The 18065-nt window shown below is 39.9% G+C and overlaps 1 protein-coding gene across 1 annotated transcript; it reads left to right on the plus strand.

The window, feature by feature from the left end:
• The first annotated feature begins 16741 nt into the window (after positions 1–16741).
• On the plus strand, positions 16742–18065 carry LOC128354031 (OX-2 membrane glycoprotein-like). The gene is made up of 5 exons (XM_053314276.1): positions 16742–17045; positions 17255–17563; positions 17645–17674; positions 17781–17862; positions 18026–18065. Exons 1-5 carry the CDS (start codon positions 16742–16744, stop codon positions 18063–18065), a joined length of 765 nt encoding a protein of 254 aa, XP_053170251.1.

Consider the following 18065-nt stretch of genomic DNA (forward strand, 5'->3'; position numbering starts at 1 on the left):
TGAAAGCTTAGCACCGTCTATCTCTCTCTTTATATTAACAATCCAGTTTCAAGATGCACGGGCGGCTGCCAGATTGGATTTATTTCGCTTAGTGGTCCCCAAAAGATGCCAGATAACGCGTTTGGCCCCGAAATCACCCCTTCCTATAAAGACAATGGTACTGATGGTTAAATATCTCTCCTAAGGGTCTGTCCTCCTCTTATTCACTTAAGAGTCTTTTTATTTCCTTCCTCTTTCTACGGATTTGCAGGTGAAAGTGTCTCGGTGAAGCAGAGGAGGATATAAGGGCAACATTACGAGAAGAAGATGTAAATATGCAAACTCATGGGTAACCATGCATGCATGAATACACAAACACACACACACACACGACCACAATCACACACACTAACCAACCCCTCTCCATCTGGTGAGCTGAGAGAGAGAGAGAGAGAGAGAGAGAGAGAGAGAGACGGCTAGAGAGAGAGGAGGAGGCGAGGGAGGGAGAAAAAGAAAGAGGATCTTAAAAAGTGAGAACATGGGTGAGAGGTGGGAACATGACTGATTGTGCTTTTCAGTCTGTACAAATAAATCTGAGAATGAAAAACAGTGAACACCCATCATAGTTCATTCAACACTTTAATATATATTTAAATAGCTAGCAGCTCTCCAATCACTTGTCCTTATAATTAACCCAAATGGAAAGATTATGCCATATGATGACCTTAATGTCAGAGCAAGTCACTGCAACAAAATCAAGATTTGTTTTAGAGAATAAGCCATTCATCTGTCTTGTTTATAATTATCTTTCCCCTTTCTTGTATTCTTGTCTATATTTATTCTGCAATCATCTGTCAGTCACTCATATGAATATTATGCATATATCTGTTTGTCCACTTCTGTGTGAATGTAAAACAAAGAAAAATAGAAGAAAAGGTTGGTTAGAAAGCAAAAAATATTTGGTTTCAGCTTCTGAAATATGAGGATTTGTTACTTTTCTCAGTTTTATATCATATAAAAAAACTGAAGTAATAAATGAAGTACACATGTCTATACAAAGGAGCATGCTCTGGGTCCTACATTACAGCAGAAAAACATCCTGCCTCAGCTTTCCTTAAATTGATTTTCAACTTTGATTGGATCACAATTGACCAATCAGAGCTTCTTAACTAGTAAACAACCATGTGGCTGGCTTTAGTTAAGAAGGGGCTCTTTGTTTGCCTCCGAGGACGCTGATTGGCTAAGTGCAGGGGTCTCATAATCCAATGAGAGAATAAACAAGCAAGGTGAGTCCTTGAACCCTGGAGAAATGGTTAAAAGTGGGTGTGCTTCATAAGAGAAGGAAGGCAGGGGAGACAGGGAGGGGGGGAGGGAGGGAGGAGGTGGGTTGCTGGTTTCATCATTCACCCCATTTTCTAATAATAAACACATCCTGAAACAATGGGACGCCATCTGTCCTGAATCCTCTTAAATAAGGTTTTAATTCAGGCCCACGTGGCTCTGTTTCAGACAAAGCTCAGCCCACACAACCAGGAACCCCCTCCCTGCCTCACCCCCCACCAATGCAGACACTGACCCCACCACCCCCTCATTTGTTCATCCCACAAAACAGCCCCCCGACATCAGACACCAGAACAGCCAACATGACATATACGACATTTAGTGGCTGCATTCACCCAGAGGGCTGAAATTAACACCCACTATGCACCATATGCTGGTAAATCCTCACACTGACTTTTTGACATTTGAATGGCTCTCTGATACTGAGCCATGATGAAACCTGATCCACTGCATCAATGAATAACAGGTTAAAGTCTCTGAACCATCACTGAACAGTTGGAGAAGGTGTGGATCCAAAAACAGAGGATGGCTGTTTCTCTTTATATCCTTATTCCAGAGCCAAAATGTCAGATGTAGCTGCTACTGTATAAGAGGAAACTTCTGTTTGATTGAGGCTGCAACTAAAAGCTACTTTACTGGTTAATCTGAGTGATTGGTCAATAAAATGTAAAAAAATAAAAAAAAAACCCTTACGTTACAGTTTACAAACTGAACCAAACTTTCAAGACTTATAAGACATAAAAAAGCAATACAGCCTCACAATTCTGCACCTAGAACCTGATAATAATTGGTATTTATGCTTAAAAGATGGCATAAATTATGAACTAATAATCAAATATTTGCAGGTAATTTTTCCTTTGATGGATTAATTAATGAATAAACTATTTGTTTTATGGTTTTGTTATGAATCTTGTGTAGAGAATGAATCTCTACACCTGGCAATATAGTCTCAGCCTGTAGCACATCAGTCAAAGGGAAAGAAGGGAATTTAGGCCAGTCATTAGAGGCACAGTGTTAGTTGTTTAGCTATAGATATGATGGACAATTGCATATTTTACCTATTCTCCTACCCACTGCATGTCAATTCATAAATGTGTACACTGCTGAATCCTATCATCAGACCAGTAATTTGATTTGGTTATATAAGCGATCTCCACATTAGCATCAAACACACTAAATATAGGACAATGACCAGAAACAGAATGTGTTATAACATTTTACATAACGGTACTGTGAGCTTCAGCTGGATGTTTTTTCATTGCTTTAATGTTATTTATTGCAGTGGCTGATACTCTTTTCATGAGAAATTAATTAATGGTCCAGGAGTCCTATCACATTTATAATAATAGTAAAAAAATGGTGTCTTGACTATGGTGCTCAATTGTGGTTTGTGTTGGTGTTACAGCACAATTAAATGTTTAATCTGCAGGAAGAGAAAGCCTTCCTTTGTCACAACAATGACGAACACACACACATGAAACCACACAAACACAAACACAGTGACTCTAAATTTGTCAGACTCCAAGAGTGAATTTCAACTCCCATTTTTCCTCCCAGAACCCCCATAATCCCTTGCTGGGTCACACAGATTAAGGACTTGTCCAGAAGATGAGATACAGTGCTCCCTGGCACTTCACCATCACCCTGTCACATACACACGCACACACACACACACACACACACACACACACACACACACACACACACACACACATTCGCAGACATAATGCTCACAGTACATGGATTCAGTCCCAAACCCTTAACTACAAGAAAGCTGCATTTCAGAGACGTCAGAAAGTCAGAAATCTCAGTAATGCTTGATTTTACTGATTCTTTATGTTTAAACTAACTTTGTAACAATTTGCAGGTTTTAATAGTTAATTTTAAGACATTTTCTAGAGAGGCTGGTGCAATTTGGTATAATTAATATGCAAAAACAGAAAAAATGTTAAGTTGGTTTCGTTGGTAAATGCCATTTGGATCCAGACATACTCTAGTTGGTCATTTACCAAAAAAAATCCTTATAAATTAGACTCTTAAACTCTTTAACTGACATACAATACTTAAAAGATGCAATAAGATACAGAAAGGGTTTTTCAGCCTAAACCTATACTAACCACTCAGCTGCAACTCAACTAGCAATGCTCTTACTTTATATATATTCTACCGGTCTGTATCATTAATTGCACCCCAAATAGTCTCGTCCCCATTTGTCTCTGCCGCTTTTCTTCTTTAAGACAGAAAAGCACCAAAGGGACATAGAACAAACCAGACACTGAACTGTCAGACAGGGCCAAAGACAAACAAAATGCATTTTTAATAAATCAGTCTGCACAATATTCATAAGACACACATGGAGTACCTGTTTGCTACCAGACATTGTCTACTCACTACAACTTTGCATTTAAGGCGACTTATCAGCATTACACCCATGCAACAGTACAGTAAAGCTCTTAAAGTTCCACTCCACTCAAATGTGTTTTGCTTATTGTTACTTTAGTTCCATGTTTGAGCTTCACTGTGCAGAGTTTGATGCTACATGGCTGCTGAAGCTGAACCTATAAGCAGGATTTGTTAGATCACAACTATTTTCAAAGCCAATCATGGTCCAGTATGCAGCTTATACAAGTATGATGTGGAAACTTGAAGGCTGAACACAGAGAATGGACTTTACAGTGAAGTGGGAGACATCATGCATATTCATAGATTCTGAATTGTTTTAATGAATGAGAAGGAGAAGTTACTAAGTTGTTTTGTGGAAAATCTAATTTATGCAGAAATGATTAAAGTAGAGTATTTATACATATTAAAACAAAACGAAATTTTGCCGAACCATCGCTTTTGTACAGTTCATTTCATATTTAACATTTTCTTCCATGTTTTTCTTGTTTTCTTTTTAATATTTTTCCTCCCTCCTTTTACTATAAACACATGACCAAAGAACCATTGCATACTTCAGCTTCACTGACCGACTGAAGATGGTTTATACTCATGAAGCGATCAGGAAAAACTCATCATTTCCTCATAAACCTGTTCCATTTGCACAAGACAAAGGTCGGATCCCTGATGAAAAAACTCAGCGTTTCCAATCTATACGTTGGATTGGATGGAGAGAGAAATGATTTAGCTTTGTGCAGTTCCACATATAAAGGGAACGTGTACTCTCTGTGTGTGTGTGTGTGTGTGTGTGTGCGTGTGTGTGTGTGTGTGTTTGGGGGTGGGAGTAAGGTTTGTGGATTCATATATAATCCCCTTCAGCCATATGACTAGGCCTGTGTGGAGTCTATTATCCAGAAATGAGTAACAATAGAGCGAGGTTTAGACCAGACAAAGGACGGAAGCAGTTCACAAAAGATAAATCCACTAACATAATCGACTGTACCAACCTTAAACTGAGTTTTGTTTGTGTTCATGTGTGTAAATGCCAAATAACTGTCGCATTTTGAGGCCTTATGTTCAGAGTTGACGGTGCATTGACTGACTCTGCTGAATCATGTGTCGTCTTGGCCAATTTTACGCATCAGAGAGAGCTCAGTGAGGACTGTTCTCCTGCTCGGCTGCAGAAACTTTCTTATCTGAGTCCGCTAAAAACTCTTGGCGTCCATTAAAGGGAGCGCCATGAGTGCCTGTCGAATGCTTGTCTCCCCTCATTACAGTGAGATAGAGACGAGGAAGTAGAGCCCAAATGGGGTCGTCTCAAAAGTAATGAGGACATCGCAGCTCCTTCATGTCATCATATGTGGAGTTAATGGGAGAGAAGAAGGAGAAGAAGAAGAAGAAGAAGAAGAAGAAGAAGAAGAAGAAGAAGAAGAAGAAGAAGAAGAAGAAGAAGAAGAACAGTCTATCTCTGGACACCTCCGTAATAAATAGCATAATTGGCTTCAAATATATTTCAACTTCGGTTGAAAAGAAAGCAGACTCTCGAGATAGTGACATCCTCAACATCAGAGCAGGCTGATTTCTGAGTGATACATCCTCTGCTGTAGTCACGGAGATGTGTAACACCGACAGTAAGCTTCACTGATTCAGATCTTTTTAGCGATGCTATCAGTTCCGACAAAAACTTTTTCATGTGTCATTGTAACAGCCCGAACCCGCCAAGAGCCAGGAAACCAAATTAATAAGATAGCCATGAAGAGCGGCCGCGTTAAAGAATTCTTATCGATGCACCATCAGCAAAATGCTTTCTTCTCCTGTGACAGCGCAGCTCAAGGCTACAGCTGTCGACAAGCAGCCAGTGTGTTTCTGTTGTTGCTTTCTGTGTTGCTGTCTGACAACATTAGAGGGAGAATAATCGTGTGGACAGTTAAAGTTGGGTGTAAGTAAATTAAATAAATAAAGTTGTGAATGGGAGCAGCACAGCAACAAGATGCATCATGTTGCTATGCTGAATTGTTACTATTTTGGTAATTATCTGACTTTCCTTCTAGTGTAATCTTCAGTTCAAAATTTCTATTACTTTAATACTTTGATTAATAACTAAATAAAGATTCAGATTTAGACAACTTTATTGATCCCAAAGAGGGCAATTCATTTGCAGCTTACCCCATCCACAGTCACACAAACAATATCCAGTAAGTACCTGTAGGCAAGGATGCAGTTAATAGGGCATAACCTCTGACATTACCATCAGCCTCAGGTCTACTTTGTGTTTAGTGCTAATTATATAATGTTGCCATGGTAACAGGTCAAATAAGATTGTGAACATGGTAAATGTTATACCTCAGCATGTTAGCATCAAAGCAATAGACTCTTAAGGGGCCAGTATACTCTGCTGGAATTGCTTCTCCACCCTGTCATTTTCTGAAACGGACAATATATTGTGATTGACCAGATGTGCAGATGTAAGAAATGAGCAAGCTCTAACCCTGTTTTTTCATTGGTTTCTATCAATTTCTGTCATCTTAAACATGAACAACTGAATGCAACACTATGAATCCCATCCAGGAGAGACCACGCCATTATTCCTGTATTTTAATAATATCACATCTCCCATGTATATATGACAACTCTGCCTTCTCATGTGACCAATCCCAACAGCTACTAAGAGTTTTTCTTTCTGTATGTCATACAAAAGACTTCTGAACAAGTGTATGCCAAACCATAGTTATGTTTAATGGAGGATCCCAGTGCTACAATTCATCAATGCATGCCTCAGAGTTTTATAATGTGTCTGTCAATATTAAATTACATTAAAGCCCAGCCATCCAATCAATGGATTAACAAAGATGCATTAATTTCTAGAGAGGTGGAAGCTAACAAAAAACCCACAAGGGAAACACAGCACTAATGTAGTTTCGATATTGGCTGTTGCTTCTTTAGTCTGCTCCTCTGTATCCTGTGTGTCACTCAGGCCCACCACCAACATCGAATTGACTCAACTGCCTTCTTGACATGCTGCTTAAGACCATTTCATGCATCTCTTTTGTCAAACACTGACACTGACTGTTAGGCTTTGAGCTCTGATCCTTGAGGTTGACCTCGTCATGACCTACAGTATCTGCTGTACCATGTCTTGGGAAATCCCTGCTGCTCCGCTCAGAGCTATTTGCGTCTTTCTCCATCTAATACAGAGTTCTAGGGCATTGAGAATAGGATGCTTTAGAAACAAGGGGCTTGAAGAGATAAAATTGGACAGTTTTTGTCAGTTATTTTTAATGGTTTCACTGCAGCAGGTGGGAATTTATCCAAATATTTTAGGAAAGTCAAAGCTGAACATACTGTAGCTTTATGTCAGTGTTACAACAGCATATCCAACAGCTTCTACACAAGTAAGCATTCCTGTCATCACCCTAAAAGAAACCTGTTCATGTCCATGTAGCTGTCTTGAAACACAGAAGTTGAAAATACATGCACGATTTTCTTTTCTTTTTCTTTTTAAAGTTGTAAAACGAAGTAAACTTTTCTTTGCATGCAATAAATTAGATGTCCCAGCCTTCTTGTTGATCATGCCTCACCCTGTATGTTTCTGTCTCTTTGGCTATTGATTTACTGTATCTGCCTCCATTAGCCAAATAGAAATGTTTTATCAATAATGCTGGAAACAGGCCATCACTTTGAGCAAATATAAACATACAAAGACACACTTACACACACACACGCACACGCACACACACACACACACACACACACAGACAAACATACGCACGCACACACACAGAAGCATGCACTGTCTCAGCGACAGCTTTATGAGCCTCCCGCTGTCGCTTTAGTCTAATCCTTGCCATTTTAATGGGCTTCTGGCTTCCTCTAAAAGGGAAACCTTTGGCAGAGTAAGGTGCACCTCGCATTATCTCATTGCTCACCTGACAGGATACCTCTGATTTATCTGCTGTTTGTGTGCAAAACAATGTCTATACGTTTGTGCATCTATATGTGTGAGTGTATGTGTGTGTGTTAAGTGATGTGCATCTAGATCCGGGCCCTTAATCTGTGGTGGTGATGATGACCCAGTTTCGCCCCCACCCCGCCCTCAGCCGTCGGTCGCCAAGGAGACGCTTGCCTCTCATCCCTGAACGGAACCGTCGGATGCTGAGGTTAATCCATCTCGAACGTATGCACACACACACAAACACACACAATAACATCATAACTACATCCACTTTTATTTAAAGTTTATTGAGCTCAGTCTTATTGTGATCAGGAGTTTTAAAGTCTTATTCTCTAAAAAAGAAAAGACGCTGAATAGGATATGTTTGGAAGAAGAGTCTCTCCCCTTCTTTCACTATCGCTTTCTCCAACCCACAGTTGAACCAGGATGCAGGCAAATGAGCAACTTTAATGCAAATTCGTCATCATCTATACAGCTTTAAAAACCTGCACCTCTGTGTGCTCGCTGAATTTCCTGGTCATTGCAAAATTTTGCTTTAATGTGTAATGATTTCACTGAAAATGTCTCTCTCTCTCTCTCTTACACACACACACACACACACACACACACACACACACACAAATCGCCTGGCTGAACACTCTGTCCCTACGAGAGCTGTGTACAGGGATCAAATCAAAGTGAGGGCGCATCTCTGATATATCCCACCTTATTTACCATATCTGACTCATGTCGGTACGGATGGCTTAACCTCCACACACCTCCACACACACTCACACACACCCACACACCCATCCCCCCACCACCCCCTCTGTCCAGCAATTTATCCGACGAGCCGCTAATCCCACTGGCCCAGATTTTGTCCACAGTCTGCTCCACATGTTATTACATTGTCATCCAACCAACTGCACACACACACACACACACACACACACACCACGTCCCAATGCCAAACGCACTCACATACATATATCTATATACCTCCGCTCCATCCCCTCTCAGAATGCCATGTTGCATCATGTGACCTCTACGAGTCATGTGACTCAGACGCTGCTGCACCTGTAACCTACTGTACTAGGTTGCAGCTCATGCCGGCAGCAATGGTGGAAAAGAGCTGCTTCCATCTACAGTATGGAAGCAAGCCATGAGTCACCACGAAGAGGAAATGCAAAGATGGGTGGGTTCATCATCTTCATCATCATCATCATCATCAATGCAGAGGTGGCGGAGCAGCAGGGGAGGTGGGGCAGAGTGTCAATCCCCTGCTGTCTGTGGGTCATGTGCGCATATATTTTTATATTGTGTCTATTTTCTGCCTGTGTGGGTTCCTGTGATCAGATGTATGACTGTTCTCATGTGCCGGGATCTGAGGTGACGCCCGCCTCGGAGCTTTGTGCATCGCTGCATCACCATGGCAACAGGTCTTTTCGACGACGAACAACTCCGACACATCCGAGTAGCCGTTGGGCTGAGCTTAAAATGCTTGACATGCAGCACAAGAAAAAGACTGTAGCCTAAATATAAAAGCTGATACGAGGGATGGGAGGTGGGTGTGTATAGAAAGAGTATAGATGCTGAAAAAGAAGCAATGTTTCAAGCTCTTTTTTTGTCTCCAGTAGGCCTCAGAAAGGGCAAAAGTTGACTGCACAATAATGCAATACAAAGATGTGAAGCTGAAATTAAAGAACGCCTTTTAAAAATGAATAAAAACCAACATGCAAAAGGTTAAAAAAACACTCAACAGCAATTGTATTGATGCAAAATAACAACTCAGTTCTGGCAAAAACAAACTGCTGGACCTAATGGGGTCAGTGTATGTGATATATAATTTAGTACTAGATCCATTGCGCCCTAAAAGTGATCAGCAAGACCATAAAATCAATTCTGAGACTGGCTGAAAGATGAAATCCAGATGCTGGAGAGTTTGGAGACAAAACCATTTCTTTTCAACTCAGAGAATGATGCCAACTGAAGTGACACTAGATGAAAGCAAAGATGACATTCTCCAAATTGCTATAAGAGGTGATTCATGTCGGAAATCTTCTTTAGCTGAGAGAAACTGAGAGGCTGAAAACACTCTAAACCTGTCTAATATGATGAATCAGTCGCCTGCTCTTATCTGTCAGGGCGACGGCCATTTCATAATTCTTCTCTGCACCTTTAACTTATGTTATTTGTCATTCCAGGCTCTGCTATTGCCTCTCTGTCCAGTAGTTGTCTCTCGTTATCACCTGCCCAGCAACCCACCTGCACAGCTGCTGCCAATCCCCTAATCAACCCCTCAGTAGCCTATATATACACGTACCTGCCCTTGTTCCACAGTGGTTTGACAGATTTTTCTGTTATGAAACTTAAACGCCATGCAAACATTTAAAATTGCAAACACAGTGAAAACAATTCATTCAGCTTGAATCACTCATGGGGGGGGAGTATATTCTCAAAAAGTCCATTGACAAACAACAAGCTCTCTTGTCATGGTGACCTTTGAGGGCGTAGAAAGCCACAAAATCCACAGTGGAGCAAGCCGTTTTAGCTTCTTAGCTCTGTTGTACCATCCAGCTTTTTTTAACCCTTTCTCTGTCGGAGTGAATGAACTGTGTGAACTATTGTCCTATTGGCTACAGAGATAATGCGCTTGCCCACCAAATACTAGGCTTACTTTCCCTTACACAGTTGAATGAAACGACGAACAATCCTGAGTAGGGCTCCAACCATAGAGTGTATAAAATAATGACAGTAGTCACTGTGGGATACTCATTGGTTTATGGACTTCCATTTTGAAGCCTCCAGTTTAGTCAGGAGTGATGAAAAGTGACCATATTTGGATGAGAGCCTGGAGCTGGAGCAACTTGAACATCAAGCTGTGTTGAAGAAGACTTGAAAGTAGCAACTGAGACCATATACTCATTAGGAAACTGTTTATTGAGATGATAAATAAAGTGAGGTTATTTTCTCATGAACTTTTTGTCTAATAAATGTCAGAAAACAGCCTGTTATAATTTCCCAGATTAAAAGATGGCATTTTCATAAATTGTTTTTTGTCCTAAACCCAAACATACTCTGCTTATTATCATGTATGACAAAGGGAAGTATTAAATCCTGCAGCTGAAACCAGCTAATTTTTGGTACTTTAGATTTAAAAAAATAACTTAAATGATATTTTGATGATCAAAATAGATGTTCTATTGATGCATCCTTGTTTGCTGATGGCATGCACAACATTAACACTGTTTCTCTGTCATATTTAGGCTTTCAGTCAGGATCATGACACGCTTGAGGCTGCCAATTCCAAATTTCCTACTCCCCATTTCCTACTCTTATGGTAAAAAGATTAACACTTATGCCAGCACTTACTTAAGTCTGCAACCTTCAGATTTCATTGATCACTTTCATTTGAATAAAAACACTGAAAACACTAAAGTTTGAGCCTGAGGGTTTTGATGACTGATTATTCATTTCCCAGTGTGTTATCTCATCTGCCATTTCCTGCATTGTGAAATAAATACACAGCAATATATATAATCTCAACTAAAATATGTAAAAGTCATTCACTTGTACAGTTTTACTGGTTAACTATAAGACTTGAGCAAATGCTTTTGCAGAATTTCAGTTTCAGCAGCTTCAGTCTAAAAATAGAAGCTTTCATAAACTTGCAAACTCAACATACTGATGAAAACACAGTAATTGTGGTGTGGCTTATGTTCAGCTATTCTCAGACTATTATTATCACAGTATTGCTGTAATATAAGTGTTGGTATGCTAATCAGGTCAGTGGATCGTTCCACTTTCTCCTTTTCCCCCCCAGCCCAGTGATCATTTATTCCTTTTAGAATAAAACAATTCTTTAAAATCTGCAGTCTTTGAAGTCTGCCTGCTCGGCGGCTGTTACATTCACTATCCACTCTGCAGATCAGTTCATTGCAAATCCACAGAGGAGGATGCAAGAGGATATGAGTGTTCACATACAGCCCGAGCTGGAGAAGAACTGCAGCAAAAGAGCACAAAGAGCGAATTCACGAAGGAGGACCACGGCGGGCTGGAGTGGGGGGGAGAGGGAAAGGAATAATGATGAAGACAATGAGCGGGGAGATGATGAGAGGAGCAGATGAAAGACAAGTACGATGATGCTGACGATGATGACATGGAAGTAGCATTTCTGGGTTGGTGGACAGGGATAACAAAGCGGGAGGGGGGAGCTGAAAGAAGAGAAGTTTACAACGGCTTCCTGGAGAAAAATGACTCCAGCTCCCCATCGCAGTAAATCATGTCACTCAGCTACATCCTGTCTGTTCTCAACTTCTCACCGGCCTGAAGGCGATAAACAGGCCTGCTGCCTTATTGGAAACAGATGTTGTGAATGGGAGAAAGACAGACAGACAAAGAAAGAGAGGGAGAGAGAGAGGGAGAGAGAGAGAGTGCTAGAGGACGAGGGCAGGGAGAGAAGTCATGGACTGACATAGAAATGCTTGATGGGAAAAAAAGGTTGGTAGCTTTGTCTCAAAGTCCTAATGAGATCAAAATGAGGGCTACTGGTTTCAGGTCAACCGCCAGTAAAAGGGAGACAATACTGCATGTCTGCCAAGATATTCTGGCCTGATTATTTCCTCCAGAACAAAGTGGAAACCAGTGACATGATCACATCCACACATGATTTCAACTTGTGGAAAAGTTTAGCTTGTTTTCATTTTTATTTAGTGTTACTTTTGTGGTGAAACATAACTCCAGACTGTGGTTTGTTCTACTTTTCTTAGCATTTAAAGCTGTTATTAATGTCAACATCTATCTATGCACCCATGAATTAATACTGTATACTAAACATTGAGTATAACCTTGTTTTTATGTCCTTTCCCTTTTACTTGTTTGTTATTATGTTCTCATTTGAACTGGTAGAGGCCTGTGGGTGTCATTCGGCTGACCTTAAATCCACACAGATAAAGCAAATCTACTCTATGTTTAAAAAAATCTCTCAATCTCATCACCTCAATAAGTTTTCTCTTGCATCTTTGTTTAGACACAATCAGCCAAAATTACAATAAAGAGCTGACATGATGGGGCATTTTGCACAGTAAAGTGAAATGGTGACTATTTGGATCAATGTAATATGTGTTGTAGGTGTTCTGAGTCAATCAAGTTGACTCATCAGTGGTTTTAAAGTGCACTTTGGCAAATTTCAGCCAACAAATGTGCAGCACATGTCCACGTTTACACAAGAACAATAGGTGTCTTCCGTGTTATGAAGCTTGTCCAGCCTGTATAATCCTCTTAATCCAATCAACATCAACTCTCTCACATGAGGAGTTGACATGGGCAGGATGAGGTAAAAGCCTCATGCTAAATGTACAATCAGGTGATCTCACATTTTCACCTTGCACGTGAGAGGTGTGTGTTTGTGTGGGTGCTTGATGATATCCTGAAATGACTGAAATCTGCTCATCTGTGGTTGAACTGCATGCGCACACACACACACGCGCACACACACACACACACACACACACACACACACACACACACACACACACACACACACACACACACACACACACACACACACATTCAGACAATGGTCACTTTTGGGGACATTACACAGACTTGCGTTCATTTCTTGGAGACTTACCCTAACCATAACCACTGACCCAAAAATCAACTTTTCCCCAATTGGGGACAAGCCTTTTGTCCCCACTAAGACACGCTGTGCCCAATTAACTGGTCCTAATAGATCTGAAATATGTCCCCAAAAGTAGCTTATGACAGACCACACACACACACACAAAGAAAAAAGAAAGAAAGAAAGAAAGAAAGAAAGAGACACATATTTTCGTTTCTGTACACACTGAAACACACATATATCTCTGCTGCTGTAACAGTTTGGCATCAATCAGTGTGAAATAATCCAGCGCACATGTGGAGGCACTCACACGCACATATAATCGCGCACGAGCTCATTTGAATGGGGCAAATCTAAAACTGACCCAAATGGTTTGGAGATGATCCAGAGTGTAAAATTGATCCGTGAACAGACTGAGGTACGTTTGAGCCTTTAAACTGATTATTAGGGATGCAAATGAAAGAAAACCACACCGCGAGTTATGCAGAGCGCACGTAACCAGCAGAAGTCTCTATATACCGCAAGACATTAAAAGAGCAAGAAACTAACACAATGATCGTAAGTTGAGTCATTTTTTTGCACAGATAAAAACAACAGAAAAAGAAACCTACCCATGCTTTCAGCCCACGTGGAAACTCCCCAAAGATACCAGAGCTCACAGTAGATGGCCACAGGTTGTATGAAGGGGACAGCATGAAAACAACTGGATGTCCAGTGTGAAGAGAGGGGTAGTGGAGGGTACGGGGTGACGTCACGACCAGGGTTAGAAATGGATCAGACTTAATAAATAATAATAATGATACTGGGGGACAGAGAGATGGATGGAGGAGGCAGATCTGTGGGATTTTAAAAGCTTGTTATAGTATCTATTGTGTTAAATATTCATATGAAAAGTAACTAAAGCTGCCAAATAAATGTAGTTCAACATTCCCCTCTGAAATGTAGTGGAGGAGAAGTTAAAAACTTAAAAACATCACATGGACATAAACCTGTGAAGTACCTAAGATTTCTGTTTCAGTACAGAGTAAATATGAAATGAAAGGTTGTTGGACTGGAACAGATCAACCTCTTTCGGTACTGTACAGGCATGCAGCTGCTGAACTGACAGTATTATGTGTACATCAGTGGAAGAAGATGTTGAAGGTCCTTATGCTGATCAGTTTTCTGTTGAAAGGTGAGAGACAAACCTCTTTTCATTGTGGCAGCTTTATTAATAGCTAACAGGAAAGAGTACAGCCTTTGTTTATAGTCCTGTATGTTTTTCTGTCTCCTTAAAAAGACTACATGATTATATAGCATTTTTTATAAAGTCATCTTCATTCAAAATGTTTATAAGGACAAATATATTTGATTGAAAATCCCATAAGCATTTTTAAAAACTTTTTCTTTTAATTTAATGTGACTGGAAGTTTAAGCTTATTCATATTTGTATGTTGCCTGTTAGTTGTGAACATAATAAATGGATGTTTAGGGACTGTGTATGAAAGTGCCAAGTTAAAGGGTAACAGAAGACCTGAAAATGTTTAAAGAATTTAAAACCAAATTAGACTCATAATTTTTTTGTTTACTTTTAAAACTTGATATAGAGAAATAACAGTGAATTAAGCTAAAATCTAAGATCCAAGACACATGTACTCATGCCTCATATTTTGAAAACCTGTCAAATCAGCATTTCTTTTAGATTGATATATTCAGCACTTTATCTTTATTTCTGGAGCTTCAAACAGCTACAGTATATGTAAAAAGCCAGGGAATAAGGCAAATGTTTCATAGAGTATTATATTTGTTATTATATCTATGTATATTATTATATATTTATATCCAACCTCTGTGTTCACCACAACCAACCAGTGTCACATTTATGACTTAGTTTGAAGTTTAACCACTTAACGCACGCTGTTCCGTCTACGGGACGGACCGGAAGTTGGGAGGTAGCCACAAGTTCTTCTGGATGTTTTAAACACCAACCCTTAAACATATATATTCATGCCGTACATCGTTGGAAAGCTTAGATTGTCCTGATTCATTCAAGACCACTCACGACTTATATGGTTGCTCACAGCCGTAATAGTATTAGTGATTAGCTCGGCTAGCCCCTGAGCTAAGTAAGAAAAGCTATAATGCTACATACCTTCAAAGTCTTCCCTTTATCCACAACGATCATCTTATGACTCAGCACTTTCTGTACAGCTCGCCAAATATCCATTCTTGTGAAATATGAAATCCGTTTCCATAAAACCGAAATACTTTCCTCAATATGTCCATGTATTTAGTCCAACACGTAACGTAATAACACAAATAACAAACCATATACGGTCCGTTTACGTCATTTCCTGTCCATCTCAGAGTACACGTGACTAGATGTTTACGACCGTGAGCCTCTTCTGCTTCTGACGACACCACACACAAGCCAATCGGTGTTTAGGATTAGGCAGTAGGCTACATGTCTCCAAAGCCAATGAGGACATGTGACCGACAACAATGACGACATGGCTTTGATTGACTGCTGTTCTAGCCTATGGAAATATTCGGTGAAATGAAGTTGATAACGTTTTAGCCAATAGTCAGAGGTTTCCAACGGTGTATGACACTAAGCTATTACGTTTGACTGTCCATAAACAAACTCCAAGCGTAACCGGCGTGCGCCCTGTGCGTAAAAGAGTTGAAACATAATATCATTACGCACTCGGCATTTTGGTACACGGTTGGTTCTTCTTCGACTTGACATATGACTTATACCAAAATAAACAGATAGATAGATAGATATGGCCAAACAAAAAAATATGGTTATATGTAATAATAATATTAATAATAATATTAATAATAATAATATGGCGTCAGCTTTCATTAGAGACCAAGATTTTGATTGTAGGCAAAGGGGATGTGAAGTTATAGGTGTTTGATTGCGGTTATACAGCTTTGGTAACCAAGTGTCCATTTGGAGTCTCCAAAAAGGACCTGAGGAAAACGCATGGACATACCTGTTGAAAAATAATTCTGAAAAATTAATCTTTTGGTCTTTTGACTCCAAATTTGGACTGCATGAAGCCAAGACCTGTGGCTGTGGCCTCATTGTGTCTATATCTCGCTGAGAGGTACCTGAATGTCTGTACACATGTCATTGTAAAGGCAAACCTATGGGCGAGTAAACAACACCATCATTGTAACCTCTGCCACTCTTTGTCAGTAAGTCACAGAATCACACAGACACTTTTACAAGAATCCTGAGTGTTTCCTTTCCAATGATACCAGACACATCTCTGAGTCTCAAACTATGTGGGATCTGTGCTGCTCACAACTTGGGCATGTCGTTTAGGCTAACAACATAAAAAACAGGAGCGTCTGTTAAGTGGTTAAAGTGACTCATTATTTTTCACTTTTAACATCATTCAGTCTCAGTAATAAAGTTTTGTGCTTTACCTGCAGCTTGCATATTTCTTTGCCTCCATGCAGGTCTATCAACTGTGATTCAAACACAGCAGACTGTGATGGTAAAAGTAGGAGAAGATGTTCATCTCAGCTGTCAGCTCATGCAGACTAAAGATGTTCTTCAGGTCACCTGGCAGAAAGATTCACCTGAGGGGAAGAAGAATATCGCCACATATAGTGAACACTTTGGACAAACAGTGAATGATGGTTTTAAGGGTAAACTGGAGTTTAAAGATGCTGGACTGAAGAACTGCTCCATAGTTATCAGGAAGGTGATGGAGCAGGATGAAGGCTGCTATCTCTGTTTGTTTAACACGTTTCCTGATGGTTCTCTGACAGGAAGAACCTGCCTCCATCTCTATGGTGAGGACAAGGCCTGAAACTTATTTTCATTATGATCGATAGAAAACTGAAACAGCATTAATGTGACAGATGCTGCATCACCAGTAACAGGTGATTCTTTTTAGGCCAAACAAGCTAATTTACTAGACATAAAGTTTCATGTCAAAGCTGATGTCTGTAAGACATGGTTTCATTTGAAACAGTATTTCTTTAATGTTGTATCTTTGCAGAGTTACATGAACCCATTCTACAAATCAGAGAATCAAACTCTGGTGAAGAGACAGTTGTGTCCTGCTCGGCCACAGGTCGTCCTGCTCCCACAGTAACTCTGAATGTCCCACAACAAGACCTCTACTTCTCTAACAGCAGCACAGTCAGTGTTACCAACACCAACACTACAGTCACTGTTACCACTACAGCTGTGCTGTCTGGTTTCCGTGGAAACGACACACAGGTTGGATGTGCAGTACGACTGCTCTCAGTCCCTGAAATTCAGGTGTTTAAAATGATTCCTGCAGTCAAACTATTATCTGATGATGGTGAGAAACACTTCACAAACCACTGATATAAATAAATGAATCATTACTTTATAAATCTGATGTTTGGGTTTAATTTTTCAGGCTTTGATGATGAATATGGATCTGATAAGAGTAAGTTAACTTTAAAGTTATCTCAAATCTAAATTCACATTTAAACTGCAGTATCTTTATGAATGTTTAGTGCTCAATGTCACATTTCTTCTTCTTTTTCTCATAGATATTACTTTGGTCACAGCAGTGGTCTTTAGTTTTACTGTAGTCGTCATTGCCATCGTTTTCCTGCTCAAACATAAGAACAGGTAATTTCAACTTTCAACTCAGTATCTGTCTTGTTGTGATATCAGAGTCTCACAGTTTATATGGTAATAATTTATTGACATTAAGAGGATACACAGAGCTTAAAGAATCTATACAGACAAAATCTATAAATAAATAATACATAAATGTTCTTAAATCCTTCAGACTAGAACACAGGGACCCTGAGATCAAGATGTTTAAGTAA

This window comes from Scomber japonicus, chromosome 24 (assembly GCF_027409825.1).
Source record: "Scomber japonicus isolate fScoJap1 chromosome 24, fScoJap1.pri, whole genome shotgun sequence".
Taxonomy (NCBI): domain Eukaryota; kingdom Metazoa; phylum Chordata; class Actinopteri; order Scombriformes; family Scombridae; genus Scomber; species Scomber japonicus.